General features: G+C 34.8%; 1 protein-coding gene across 1 annotated transcript; it reads right to left on the reverse strand.

Moving 5' to 3' along the window:
- Positions 1–2,717: 2,717 nt before the first annotated feature.
- Positions 2,718–8,625, reverse strand: LOC117331645 (ankyrin repeat domain-containing protein 10-like). Its single transcript, XM_033890473.1, has 3 exons — positions 7,589–8,625; positions 4,740–4,963; positions 2,718–4,510 (listed from the first exon to the last, which is right to left on the reverse strand). Exons 1-3 carry the CDS (start codon positions 7,846–7,848, stop codon positions 4,206–4,208), a joined length of 789 nt encoding a protein of 262 aa, XP_033746364.1. The 5' UTR covers positions 7,849–8,625; the 3' UTR covers positions 2,718–4,205.
- Positions 8,626–15,873: the final 7,248 nt, after the last annotated feature.

The following is a 15,873-nucleotide window of genomic DNA, read 5'->3' on the forward strand; positions in this document are numbered from 1 at the left end:
TAAAATAACCTTGTTTCACATTGTTGATGATTCCCAATATTATATGATGTTGTAACGATAATTTCTGTAAACTTGTGTACATTGTATATACATGTAGTATTATCCGAAAACACCAAAATCACCAGAACTGTTAATCAGTTTATAACAATTTATAGTATTATTGACATAATTACGCACTTGTGAAAGTAAAAGAAAAGACTCCTCTCGATATACACATGTAATTGATGTGAAATATGGCCACATGTCTGAAAATCACTCTACGTCTAGGGTATTTACAACTGATTGTTAATATCCTTGTTTTTGACTAGCCGATATACTTATATTTTGTCGTTAAACAGCTAGAAACTTCAGACTTTCTTTCAACCATTTACCTGTCAATATGATATATAACACAAGAGTTTCGAGAGATACAGGTTGATAGACAAACAATAACATGAACTTTCAGCTTTTTCAGTGATAGATCTTACGATATTTATTTTATTTAAGTCTTAAGTGTTGTTAAACTTCTCTGAATATATGTGTTATAATGGACAATCTTTATCCAGGGCGTTCCACCTGAGAACCGTAATTTTCACTGAAGAGTTTCATTATCCCCATAACAACATATATGGTTATGATTTCATTGTCTACAACGAATGGAGTCTTGTTCACTGTTTTGGACTTTTACCCACATAATCCCGTTGATATTTCGATGACATGATATATAACACAGGAAATTACATGTATGCAGAACAACTTATAATCTCAATTGTATGACGAGTAATGATAGTTTCTTGTTTCCTTTGTCTAATTGCCTCACTTATTTGCAAACTATTTTACATTTGTCTGTTTCATTGACTGTCTTTCCTTTTGTTTTGGCCCTGTAAACATATAGAGCAGTAGGGTAGTTATAGATGGATGTATGTAAACATGTAGAGCAACATGGTATCTATAGGTGGTTGTATATTATAAAGTGAATATTGTTATAGAGTTAGGTATTGTTGCATAAATTCATTCTCAGACTGGATTATATAATAACGACTGAGAGTGAAGCGGTCACATCCGTCCAACACTCGGTGTTAGTTTATTTGTCTCAGGGAAAGAAACAATGTATAATAATGTCCATTTGTGTCTTAACCATGTAAATATTGTCACGTGAGGCTCCTGAAGGTGTGAACATTTATTTTCCTCTTTTCGATAAAATTATGTCATAGAAAATGAGGTTTGACAGAGGCATGAATCTAGAGCATAGGTTTAGACTTGGTTAATAATAATAAAAACAAAAACATAACAAACAAATGGTCAGAGAAATGAAACTGTTCAGTGGCTCATTACTTATCAATAACCAATACAGTTATACAACATATCCTCATAAAATTTCATGTAATTGAGAAATGATAATAGAATACCCCGGATATGCCCACCCACTTATCTTCTGATTTCAAAATGTTTTCCTTAACCTTATGTAAACATCATAATGGCCTTCTGATAGAAGAAATCCACGCTGAAACCAACTCTTATCATTCTGGTGACTGTAAAGTCATCTGTTATCGTACACACGCCCATGGATTGTACCGAGTATCATGATCAGTGTATTATTGCTGACGTGACATCATGAATAGCATGTGTTTATACACCTACAGTGGGTAACCTGGGTATACCCCTGTACAGTCATACCTATGTGCCTTTGACTGACACAGATATAACGTATACACTCTTGTTATTCACGAACACGGGATCTATTTGTTTTGTTAAGTTTGCGTGTACCCTCATAAAACCAAACTGTTGACGTGACACCACAATACAATTATATATGGTTATACGCCTACAGAGGACAAGCAGGGTATGTCCCTGTACAGTCATACGCGAGTTCTTTTTCTGACATAGATCTATATATCGTACACTTATGAAAACAGGACAAATTGAGAGTCAGAGTCAGTAGAGCCAAAATGAGTCGCACTGCACCACACAGATGTTTAGACTGGGTGGCTTATCAAATGGGTGGAATCTATGGGATAATGTATAGTTTGAACATTTCATCTATATTTGTTGTAATGTATTGTATATGTAAGTTTATATTTCAGATGGTGTAAGACCGAGAGAAATAATGAAAAACAATATAATATTGGTAGCATTAGTTAAGTCTATATCTTTGCGACAGTATATAATTTGTTGATTATATTGCATCATCATAAGTCAATCAGAACAAATTTCTATTGAAGACGATACGATTCAGAATTTCTATTTGATTTGAGCTTTCTGCTTTATACAAATATGACATATATGATATGGCGGAGTGCAATTTTAATGTATAACAATGTATTTGACGAAAAAAAATTTTTTTTTAATAATTTTGATGAAGATACCACGAAGACTGAGATAATTTAACACAATAACAAAATGAATTATTACAATATCATAGTAGTGTTTTAATTTGATGGAAACATTTCAATGTCTTTTCTGTAATTGTTACTACTGTATCATATTTGTATTTTGATGAAAATATACTGAAAGGAAAAAAAACACACAATTAAAAACTGTTCGGTTCACTACGGTAAATCAAAAATGTAAAAATAGTAAAACTGAAAGATTTGAAAGATGGATGACATCATATCTCTTTCAGGATATTTTTTGGAATGATTTAGATGAAAACAAACTGAATGATCTAAATCATTCTTGTTTGTGAAAAATGAAATACCGCAACAAAGACAGTCAATAACAAAAAAAAATACAACACGTTATAACAATACGTAATCTTTATGTCAATTGAAATCACGATGAATACCATTTTCTATGAACATTTATATAACACATGTACACTGCTTACATAAGTTGTGTTTCCTATTGCGAAAGGCACTGATGACACAATAGTATTCATTACAACAAACATTTAAAAACTTAACAATTTCTAACAATTCACCACACAAGGACTGATAGTCGTTGGCAGGTGAAAAATAGTACTGAAAGCACATTGGTCAATATCATTTATGAAACCACGATCATACACATAGACTAGTGCCTAGTGGCATCTGTCGGAAAATCTGCACAGATCAAAACTTTAGGTGATCAGACCCGGCGTTTACCAATATGCTTTAGCTTGAGGAAATTATCTTTTAAAAATCGTAGAAAAACATTATAGAATTTAAGGATTGCACTTCCCTGATTACGTCTTTTCCTTTAATTCAAGTATGGTTTCCTATGATTTGTTTTGATAAGAAATTGCCTTAAGAAAAAGAATATTGATGAGACAAGGGACTATTCGGGGGGAAAATCTTATTCAAACATATTTAATTGCCAAAAAAAAGGATTGGGAAAAATCATATGTAATCCTGTCATAAAAAAATCACTAATTATGAAAAATATTATAAATATAAGCTGTGGATATAAAGAGGCACATATGGTCGTCTAATGGTTTCGCAGGAGTTATCACAGATAAATGCTAGATAGCAGTAAGATACTACAATGACCCCGGCGTCTGTATAGGACAGGGGCGAGACTAGATATACATCATATATAACATACCGACACATTCCATCATCGTTCAACCGTGTACTGAACGCCAAAGTAAACAACATACTACGCCAACCATGACGTCAATCAATTTTTCCTGAAGTACATTATGTGTATAGAAGATTAAGTACTTTGTCCGTATCAATGATGTATACGTATTCAATGTATGTTATGTTACTGTAAACAATCAAAATATTCAGGAAGTATTTTAGTAATTCTCACACTTATACGAGGCCATGATAAATCGCTACCAGCAAATTGTATTTGACAATAGTAGTATTTCCAGGCAATTTTACATTCCGTATTTATACCGGTGATTTACTGGTAATTCAGATGATAAGAGATTCACGAAGTAAAATATCATCAAACTTGTTTGTTCCTTAAGAATGCCGCATGAAAAGTAGTTCATAGTGATTTTGAAATATTTGCAATATAAGAAACAAAATCTGCAATTCTTGAAGGTCTGTTACTTTGTAGCTCAAGACAAATATGTAATGTACTCACGTATGGATACTTTTAGAATGTTAAACACCTTTTTTTCAACTACACAATGTTTTCACAATCACGTGACATGCAACAACATAAATTCATACTTTAATAATAATGTAATATCATGTGTGTCTTAATAAAACAAGGAAGAGTCCGTATTAGAAGACACAATGCCCACACTTATGTTTGTTCGGATTTCTGATCGCAGTAAGAAGCACTGGTATACGTCATTGTTCAAGCGTCACTATATTGTTGTACGACAGTTGACTTTTGTCTGGACAGGAAGTAGATAAATCGTTTAAATCGTTTTTCAGAAAATGGCATACAGGATTAGAATATCCTCCATTAGCACAATGTATAGTCCGAGTGGAGGGCGTGTAAGGCACGTGTGACCTTGGTGTATAGTTGTCTAGCGTTCTGTTGTGGACACAAGAGTTCAGGGCAGGCTTCTCTGACTTTGCGACTGTGCGCGGACATACTGTACTGGTATTAATTGGTGATTTCTGTCTTTTAATCAATTCCTTAGTTTGCACTGAAATAGAAAACAAAATCGATAAAGAAAGCTGTCATTCCTATAAAATTGCATCTCTGTCATACATTCGATCTGATCTGAATGACGATCCTCTTTAAGACGTGAACGCTGTCTAACATTAGGATGTTATAATTTAGAAAATACAAATGACGTTAAAGTAATGTGTTTGACAACTAACTTCTATTTTTCTTTTCAAATCTTTGATCAAAGTAATGAAAGTAACACTTACATATTTCGGAAACTGCACGAAGATAAGAAGCAATCTTATTGTGCCCGGAGTTTTTCGCTAGATCCATCGCCGTTTGTCCTTTGTTGTTACGTAATCGTATATCGGCCCCTCCCTCCACTAGAAGTTGTACGACCGTGGAGAAACCCCGATATGCTGCCAGATGGCACGGTGTGTTACCGGAACTTGTCTTAGAATTTACATCAGCATTCAACTTCAGCAAAAGTCTGTAACAAAATGGCATTAACTTATTATTGAATATTTTTCAAACAAAAATAAAGCAATTTGCTTATTTTCAGAAGTACATTTTAACAATCTGATACAAAGTAAGTCTGTTGTCTTAATTTTAAATAATGTTTTTTTAACATGCACGTCCAAATTTTAAGTGTTGGAATACTATTCTTTACGATGGTGTAATAGATATATACGCGTTCCACAAATGACGTCAGAGCTGTGCACTAACCGACCCAGAGAACACTTCAAATGACGACATCAACATGCAATGCATCAACATATTGCACACAAAAATAAATGATAAAAAATAGGCAAAAATACGGTGTACAAAAAATCTGCAGTAAGTACTTTGTAGAGTATGCCAAAATACGTGAATGAAAAATGGCATTCCAATATCGTGAATAGTGACGTGCAACATAGTATGGTATGTAAATAACAAAAAATAACCGTTCAAATTTTGATTAATTTGTATATGAACTTTCCTGGAGACACGACCGACTCTGACCTTTGAGTGTAAGTTATATAGAACATGAGATGTATGTCATGCTCCTTCCGCTTACAACATCCAGCAATTTTCCAGACGAATGGCCCTTTACACGGAAGGGATGATCATAATACACCATCGTTAATAATATCACTAGCTGACATTTATGTGTCAGCCCTACCTACACTACCGCCTGTCTTTCATGTTAATTTTACGTGTGATAGGCGCTATGATGAGGCTAGGAGGTTGTAGGTACAATGTTATTCTGATTTGTGGCGTGTACGTCTATTAGTGTTTGAAGATGATGAGCTTCATAAAATATTCTCCATATTTAGAAGTACCTTTGGTGCTTGTGGTTTTAAACTGTATCATTACACTGAATAACAAATGTGATGTTATTATAAAATTTAAATATAGTATATTGATATTATCAATGTATAATTGACATTGTAGAGACACTAGATATCAAACAATTGATTTTTAAAATCGGTGTATCGATCACATGCATTTAATCTTAATCAAAATTGGTAACATATTTATCATGATTGGTCATGAAAAAGAACATGTTTTCAACCTATTTTCTTGATCAGTCATACATTCAAAAAGATAACACCCCCCTCCCCCCTCTACGATAGTAAACTTTGCGATAGTTTTATTATCTATCCTGACGGGCCCCAGAATTACAATACGTATGGATACCATTACGATAGTTACAAAGTGAGCACTACTGGTGTTAAATAGAGATTATTTGCTATTTACTGAATACATTCCATAAAAAATACTAATATATGTTTAAAAAATCATATAACTTTTTTGTTCAAAACAGAAGGACTATATTTTAACTCTTGAAATAACAGTTAGAATTAATATTCAAATATTGCAATTAGAAATATTACATATGTATGAATACAAATCGACTTATTTCTTATGCAATATTCAACATCTTTAAAATTGAATACCTGTATATCTTTATGACTTAGTAGTCAATTTCCATTCTAAGTTCGTAAGCGCATTAAACGAAGTTGTCTTTTTTTATCTAAATATTGTATATAGTTTACAATATCGTAGTTGATACATATAAAGTTTATATACTGAAAAGATTTTGATAATTCGAATCTATTCTTTCAAAGAGATTTTATTTTTTAGATTTGTTAAACGGGAAAAAATAAATAAAGTGAAGTGAACTCTCTGTCGTCTATGCGCGCGTCCGATAGCATTATTTAATGCTATGGTTTTTCAGACCCATCCATCGCATTGACTTAAAACAATCATAATTACAAATTACTTGTTCAAAGACTTCACAAGTAAAGTTTCTATATGCAGAAAAATAACGTATCTGCTGCCTTCGAACCTAACGCTATATAAAGCTTCAATGATATATTGTTTAATTCAATGTAGAGAAAAATAAGAATGAAATACAAATTGGTTGAAAGACCTCTATCTTTAACTGGAGTCATACAAACATATCACTTTGTGGGCCTCTACATTCGATGTTACTAGCTAAGGCACTTTCATAACTAATGGTTAATAAAAATGATTATTCATTACTCACTGAGAAACGTCTGTAACTAATTCCAATTTGATAAACATAACTATCCACTACTTACAGAGAAACGTCTGTAAGTAATTCCAGTTTGATAAACATAACTATCCACTACTCACTGAGAAACGTCTATAACTAATTCTAATTTGATAAACATAAGTATATATATGTATCTACTACTTACAGAAAAACCTCTATGGCAAATCCAGTTTGATAAACATAACCATCCCTTACTTAATTAAAAAAAACTTCTTTAACTATACCCAGTTTGATAAACGTAACTATCTACTTCTTAATTAGAAAAACTTCTTTAACTGATTCTAGTTTGATAAACATACCTATCCACTACTCACAGAGAAACTTCAATAACTATTCCCAGTTTGATAAACATAATTCATTAATATACTTATTAAGAGAACTAAACAATTAACTCTAGATTGATAAACAAGTTAACTTAATAGGACTTGCTGATGTACTTTTTAACTCTGGTTACATATGATTTATAACCATTTACGATTATTCAATGAAGTACCTCTATTTATCCTACCACAAATATTACATAATAAAACTTTAAGAAATAAATAATCATACCTGACGATCTGAGTGTGATTATTGTCGGAGGCAGCAGAAAGGGGTGTGGCACCCCACTCGGTCCGGGTACTGGTATTTGCCCCCTGGATAAGCAATAACTGCAGTATATCCAGGAACCCCAGGCTACACGCCCAGTACAGTGCAGTGCCGTCTCGAAGACAAGTTTGTGCGTCAATATTAGGATAAGTATTATGCTGCAACATCTTCTTTGCAGTTTTTAAATCACCATTTCTAATGGCATCTATTAGACTGATCGCCATATCGCTCAATGTGTTAAAATGACGGCCATATACGAAATCATACAACTTATATGTATCGTACTTATTTTTCAATAACAGAAGCTCTCATCTGATTGGTCGACTGGAAGCCAACCACGTAATCGCTGGGTTCATTGCATTCCGGACACAGACGGCGTAGTATTATAATTATATACTCTTCCGGATATAGTGCAGTTGGACTATAGCTTTATCGGATTGATCCAGATGTTGACTCTTTGCCATATGTCGTTGATTTTATACTCGGTTGGTGTACAGCTGTTATTTAGAGGGTTTCCCCCGGTCATTTTCTCTTTTCCACAGCAAAGTAGGTCTGGTGACTGAAATAATAGTTATGATTCCTGTTCCCGTGATAATGTGTCATCATACTTATCCCTGTTTATTGTTAAACATTATACATTTTATATTGATTGGTAAACTAGTCAACAAAAGTCTTTTCAGCCCACAGTTCGACTGGGTAATATTACAAGCCGAACCCACCTACACTGCGGTGGATGTAACGTTATAAAGTACGTGTATATATTGTTGTCAGGGCCGCCCAGTGATATCCACAATTTGTCCTCATGATATCTAGTGTCCAGATAACGTGGGGTCATCTCAAAGCGTACCATTACAGACCAAAGTACACAGGTGTCCGACAGACATATATGTATATGGTCTTGTTGTGAACATTGGGAAATATTTCAAGCTAACTATGCGTCAACTACACACACATACACACACACACAACTATTTACACACTCGTTACTCGTACTGCGTCATACAACACACATCGATCTTTCATTGGCCAAACCGACTTCCTCTCAATATTAGTTAATATGCAATAACTAGTACATAGAAACCAGCCAACTGGAGAGGTAAACAGTTATGCTGTTGTGTACGAAATATTGAAAGAATTTACGCTCATTAAATATTTCTTTACAATGAATGCAAACATGTATGAATGAGGTGCACGTAAATAGCTATGCGTCTAACAAAAGTATTCGGGCTATGCTGTGTGGAATTTAATAAGCATATTTTTCAACCAGTGGTGTAGATGTGCAAGATTTTTCTTCGGTCAGAGAACAAATCATATTGACCCTTGTAGTGATGGTGGGTGGGAATGAAATCCACTGATGGGAAATAATTTTCATCATTTGATTGGCGTAATAGCTGTTATTCTGGAAAATGAATATAAAGAAGAAAACAACCAGTAAAAGTGTGCGTCAATCTCTTATTCGGTGACCTACATACCAACCAGTATCCTACCTCTGCTTTGCCTTCGTTTTTATTGAGAAATGGTTCCCATTAACTGGTTTGCTATATGTGTTGTTAAATTGCAAGGGGCAAATATTTCGCGGAATCTCAGTCAAACATGTCTCGTGGGTATTACATTTAACGCTACCATACAAACATAATGTACACATTATGCACTAAACACTTCCGTACCCTTATTCGTTGACCCCATGAGGGGTCAACGACTATGGTATTGGCTAACTTGACCCAATTCTATGGGGGGAAAACTACATTCTGCGCATGTGTGAGAGGAATTAGGACAGCCTGCAGCTGCTGATATCAGTATATGACAAGACCTGATGTCATTTAAATCCCCTACTACAGCAATGTTACATGATATGTGTTTGATAATGCCGCTGGTGAGGAATCTCAGTCAACTCTTCCATACGATCCGGGGGCTATTAATATTAATTAGTAGTATACTGGTCCACTATATTCTGCTATATATAGTATCGGTTTTAATGTTACTTACAAGTTTACGTTATAATTAGCACGTGCGCGTCTGAAACTGTACTTAAGCGACTGCGTTGAAATATCTTTAACAGCTCTCATTTGATCTGTAATATCCACCTTTGGACTATCTCATAGTAAAACTGAAGACAGCGGAAGGCGGAGGTAGTATGATTTTTTGATGTATATCAAAGGAAAAAGGGATGTTCAGTTGGTTATAAACAAAATAAATACAGTATATGTCCTCCTGAACTGCCTTCAATATTATTATGAGATAGTCCAGGGGTGGATATAACGTCAGTGATAGTAACCCCTGGAGTATCGAGGGTGATACAAATGTTAATTGAAATAAAATTGACAAAGCAAAGCCCTAATATATCCCTTCTTAAAAGTAAAGCCCTAATATATCCCTTCTTAAAAGTAGTTAGCCAAGAAAAATGCCTATTAACCTGACTAGATTCCTCTGGTGTAACCAACCTATTGGGTCAACGATTGCTTTTTAGAAGAAAGCAACTTGTTTATTTTCGTAATATATTTAATGATTGCGAAGAAGGACATAGTGTTGGTTTTTGCACACTAACTTCAGACTTATTTTATTGTAAATAGTCATCTTTAAATATCTTTAATTATGATTAATGAGTAATGATTGTTTCCCTACTGATGTATATTTTTAACATTTCATTCAGATAGCGTCTATAAATTCATTATGAAACTAGAATCATCAAAATGGGGTAGCCAGGTAATTGGCCAATATGCTAATTGTGTTCTGAAGCACTCTTTTTCAAATTGTAGCACTCTCTTCTTTAGGTCTCGTGAATCTCAGTCGTCGGCTAAGGAAGAATCAACTAATTCTAATTTATTTTTAATTTGTTTTCTTTTGTTATTTTCTAGTCATTGTATTCAGACTCCACATATATCTCTAGTAATACAAAACATTCAAAAAATTGAGGAAAAAAATGTGAATAAAATTGTTATGAGTAAAAGTTTTAACACCGAGACTATTGAAACAGGGGCATAAAACAGTTGTTCTCATAGGGTAAGTGTCTGCTTCATTATTGACATCCGCCATATAAATCTGTGTCAAACACGAAGTACAATGTATTAGAAAATAGGATAAACCCTGTCAATCATCCATTAGATGTTTTTTGTCAAAGGTAAAATGCACAGTTTCATGTTTCTTTATCACGGACAGACATTGCCTTCTTGCATACAAAATAGACGTCCGGTTTTGAAACACTTTTTGCAGGCTTGTTGAGGGCATCAAGTGATTGATATAGTTCAAGGTTTCTACAAGCCAAATGTTGTCTTGGTTAAATTCATTTCTGGTCGTATTTACATCCGGATCATGTCGCTGGCTTATCAAACATGATCAGGATCATTGGCGACTTGTTGGTGTTTACATCAGTTTTTTACCAACTGTCCTTTAAACAGTAAGCATGCTGGAATTTCAATTTAAAGAGACCGTTTCAAAATAACTACATAACTCGTTTGGCCACAGATATTTTTGTACCGATTAGTCTGATCTAGCTTGAGTGATGCCAGTAACTGATCTGCTGACGATTGCTGTGTTACTAACTGTGGTAACGATTGATGTGTTGACAGATGGATGTTTAATGACAGTCGGTGGTTTAGCAGGTGTCAGGACAGTAATAGGGTTCATAAAATACCTGTGAGATGTAGTGACAGGTAGTTTGATATTGTTGTATACTGCTATATACATGTATATTCCATTTTGCTCAGAAAGGAAAAAACATTTCTCATTTAAATTTATAACACTGGTGCAACAAGTGAACACGGTGCTAAAAGTCACAATGCTGAAATTTTTCGTCAATGCTTAAGGCACGAATACGTTGCTTAAATAGTATAACATAAAAAGAAGGGGTTATTGCTGTGGTAATATAGAGTTCAATGAAGGTTCAAAGGGTCAGGGTCGTGCTCGTATGCTGTCCACGAATAGGTATTTACTATTTAGACAATGATTGGTCTGTTGATCTTATTTTCTGTTTCACGACACTCACCTATATCATTCAAGCATAACATTTTCGTTAGTTTGGACATCATGTACCTTTCCTGGATCGCAATGTATTAACATACAATGTACATGGATGCGAATTGTACTCATATTGCAAATATTCACAGCACAACCTAGACAGGAATTTCAAATCTTTACCTTCGGATCACCAACACATGATTAGATATACATAACATTGTGGCACAGGAGTGTGTGTGTATATAGATATTTACGACTTGTGCCCCAATCGGGCCTCGAACTCACGATTTACGGCACCTAATCGCCTAGCCAGAAATATCTGCAAAGAACGTTTCAATGGCGCAGTGAATACATACATGGATATACATTGCGATCCAGTATTAATATCATCTATTAGACGACTTCTTTATGATCATGTCAGGATATCGGGCCGACCATCATTGCGCCATTGAAACGTTCTTTTAGTCGCGTTAGAGAAAGGCGTTAGTCAGTGTTGTGCTCACATGAAACAACGGGAGACCTATAGAGGGATTTCCTGCATTGCAGGAAACACTCACACCCAGTCTGAAAATTTCCTTGAAATCAAATAATTTTCCCACTTCAATAAGAACCGCCCTTGAAGTTCATAACTATTATAGGGCATTGTAAGAGTCGTATGATATACAGCGCTGTGATTATGTGGGCGACAGTTGTCACTGTTAATGTGACGGGGTCTAGGTCAAAGATAAAACGTGTTATATGTAGATATTGCGTGTTCGGTACGCCGCAAATATTACAGTAACTAATGAGATTGTGGTCTGTGAAAACCATAACAGGGAATTGACTTAATAACGACACAAAGACAGCAAACACAATGCATTGATACTACTTTGTAAAACAAGAGAGTAAGATATCCTCTTAAATAAACAGGGTAATAACCTTTAAGTGCAATAAGTGTATGTACATGTATTTGTTTACCTGTGACGTTTAGATTCGAACATGAAAAAATTATATATATGACAACAGCAAAATTATACGGAAGAAATCAATTACTACACACTATTCATAAAACTACACACGTGTGCTGTTTATCATATTTATTTAATTAAAGTAATTATTGATACTTACCAATTGTGGCAACATTTGAAAATAATTTAGAAGGAGTTGACCTCGATTTCATCATTAAATCCGAACATCATTTCTTTTACATACGGATAATCTCTTATTTTACCGTTATCTAAATGTTGTGGTTTCATAACTACTCAGGACCTTGCTGAGAATTTTTAAGAACTAGTCAAACTACGTTTTACGGTGAGTATAAACTTTGGTTGTTTCTATTTCGATTTAGTCAGATATGCTTGATCATATCGGTACTTCGTTATTGACAGTATATCACTGATTAGATAGTAAAGGTCTCCGAGGTCACATATAGACCGGCACTTTACATTCTAACCTCTGATTTCCTAGAACATGTCTCTATGTTTTAACCCTTATTTTAACTATGTATTTCCGCAAAGTTGTATGATTGGATCTAAAAGCGCTGTCAAGCTAAAACTCAGTTTATGCAATATTTGAAGTATTTGGGTGCGGAAATAAATCCATGATAATTATTCTACGTAAAACTGACTGGTAATTTAAATTGCCTAAACAGAAAACAACCTGACCACCAGAGGTTTGAGAAAGCTAGATAATTACATCATATAACCGAGTTTGTTTATCTGATCTACACATGTATCAGTGCAGTCAATTACAGGATCGCTATTCTTTCTTTGATAACATATACTGCAGACATCATTACATTTCAAAGTTACTTCTGTACATATCAGACACTCTGTGAAATAATGATACCTCTCCTATGTAATGAAGATTGTTAATTACTTTGAAATACTGACAAAGATCACATGTATATTATTGGCGCATCGGAGATATCGGAGAAATGTGTTAAAATAACAATAATTCCTGTTATGTAAGCTGTGCTTGCACGTTTATAAATAACAATAAATATTTACATTTGGCAGTATCCCATTATCCCAATGTTAATCTGGGCTGCAGTCTAGAGCACATGAGGTGATTGTTACGTCATTGTGATCAACGTCATGGAAATGCTTCGCAATGCGCTGCAAATGAATCAAACACAGCGAGGACTCCAATTGAGAACAATTGCGTTATAATGGAGTCTTTTTGGTCATAGTCACGGCAAGGCTTCTGTTTGTCTGATTGCATGCGAATCAGTCAAAGAAATGGATTTGAATTAAGAGAGAAAGACAGAGTTGAACAAAGGTAAATGTAAACACAACAATAAAACGCTTGTTATATTGTATTTATTGTCAATATAAATGCAATCTAGTTGACAAATCAATATTCATTTTGACCCTTTGGCTTCATGGTCTTGACCTTTGATCTTGATTTTTTGGTTTCAGTATGGATTATTTTGTGAATTGAACATATTGACCAAATTTTATTTAAATCGGCCTATAAATACAAAAATCAATAGCCGGGAAATAAATTGGTGGATGCTAAGACAGGCAGCCAGACAGACAGATGCCACTCGTGTATCCAATATTGGGATCCTAAATCAAAATCATGTGATTTCTACAAAAGGAAAACTTAAGAATAAGCTAGATTTTTCATATTGGGCGGACCCCCTCCAGGACACCAGACCCACCTTTCATACGAAAATAATTTCTTTGAACCTAAGAACGGTTTATACAAAATTTAGGCAGAATTCTGTTATTGAAACAGAAGACGGATTTGAAATGTTTCCCTTATTGATCCCCACCCATCAGATCCCCGGAGTCCAGCATTACCGCTGATGCAAAATGTGTTCCCCTTCACCAAAGCGTGCTTCAGAACAAATATGGACATTCTTTTATCCCATTAGAAGAGAAATGATTTTAAAGAATTTGCTATATTTCCCCTATTGGGCCCGGTACTCTGGCCTCTGGTTGGTCAGTCCAACTTCCTGTACAATTTTGGATCACCATCACCCAAGGAAGCTTTCAGTCAAATATGAATGATTCCCAGTGCATAGTTCAAGAGGAAAAGTCGTTTATATAGCCGAATTGCTACCTTTCGTCCCCTCAATTTTGAATCCTCACCACCTGGGGTTGCTTCCGATCAAACTAAGATAAATTAGTCTTTCCTGTAGAAGAATAAGTCGTTTGAATAAATTGTTGATGTACGGACGGATGATAGAGGACGGACGGACGCCACGATATGGCATTAGTTCACTTTGGTCCTTCGAACCAGGTGCGCTAATAAATACAATCTGGGTGACAGGTACATATTCGTGGCGCCCTCAGCCATTCTATGTATGTGTCACCTAGATTGCATTGAAAGTGCAATAAATACAATCTAACAAGCCTTAAGTGGTTACAATGATATCCACATCCATAATAAGATCTCCTTGATAGTGTGCAAATTAAGTCCTACGTGAGCATCAACCAGAAACCTATATCAATAGACAACTGGGGAAAACTGTATCAATATTCATTCAAAATATAAAGAACACATGCGTGGAGCTAGGTATTGGAAAGGATAATCATTTAATGTGGTCCTGGTTGTAATACTGACGGTGACGTACATATTTTATGTATGTCCCTGATACTGTGAAGAATATGAATCACCTAAATGATCAATGAACATATCGCAAACCCGTTTGATTTCAGGATTTAAGTCCATGTTCACCATTATCGTCGTACTTTCTCAAAGTAAATGTAAACCTCTCCGAATGAAAAACTGTTAACAATATGTTCAGCGAATACCTAAGATAGTGTCCCTTCTGTTTCCTGGTGCCACCAATGAAGTCTCATTAACCCAATTTGATGAGGTGCAGTGTTGTACATACAAAAACGTAATTTTACCATTTTTCCGATTTAGGACATGGTTCCCCTGCACCTAGTACATCAAGTCTGTTACCGGGCCAACATAACTGTCAACTGTCAACTGTGAAGAGTACTTATCGAATTATGTCGGCATAATTTCTGATGATGTCGACATATTCACAGAAATGTTTCGCCATATTTAAGTCGTAAGACTCGATGGCAGAAATATGCCACCATACATATGTGATGATGTGCATGAAATGTTTTTTTTTCGGGATGAATTGAGTAAATATATGACCTGTTATTATTTTACCTGGATAATATATAACATCATTGTCCCAATATTCTAAATACTCCAATACCGAGCCTGCCAAAATCGACGAGTCTTTATAAGATACATTAACTTACTTAACTACATATATAAACCCCATGTCAGTGACACGATACCTAGAATAGAAGTTCTATACATATTTTTCAATACTGCGTTAAGTT

This window comes from Pecten maximus, chromosome 7, assembly GCF_902652985.1.
Source record: "Pecten maximus chromosome 7, xPecMax1.1, whole genome shotgun sequence".
Classification (NCBI taxonomy): Eukaryota; Metazoa; Mollusca; class Bivalvia; order Pectinida; family Pectinidae; genus Pecten; species Pecten maximus.

Bases quoted from the DNA above. Each gene is read 5' to 3' on its own strand.
- LOC117331645 (XM_033890473.1), bottom strand. From the start codon at position 7,848: ATGGCGATCAGTCTAATAGATGCCATTAGAAATGGTGATTTAAAAACT. The intron at 4,964-7,588 runs GTATGATTATTT...ATTTTGTTACAG, and splicing joins AATCACACTCAGATCGTCAG to ACTTTTGCTGAAGTTGAATG. The intron at 4,511-4,739 runs GTAAGTGTTACT...TTTCTATTTCAG, and splicing joins TCGTGCAGTTTCCGAAATAT to TGCAAACTAAGGAATTGATT.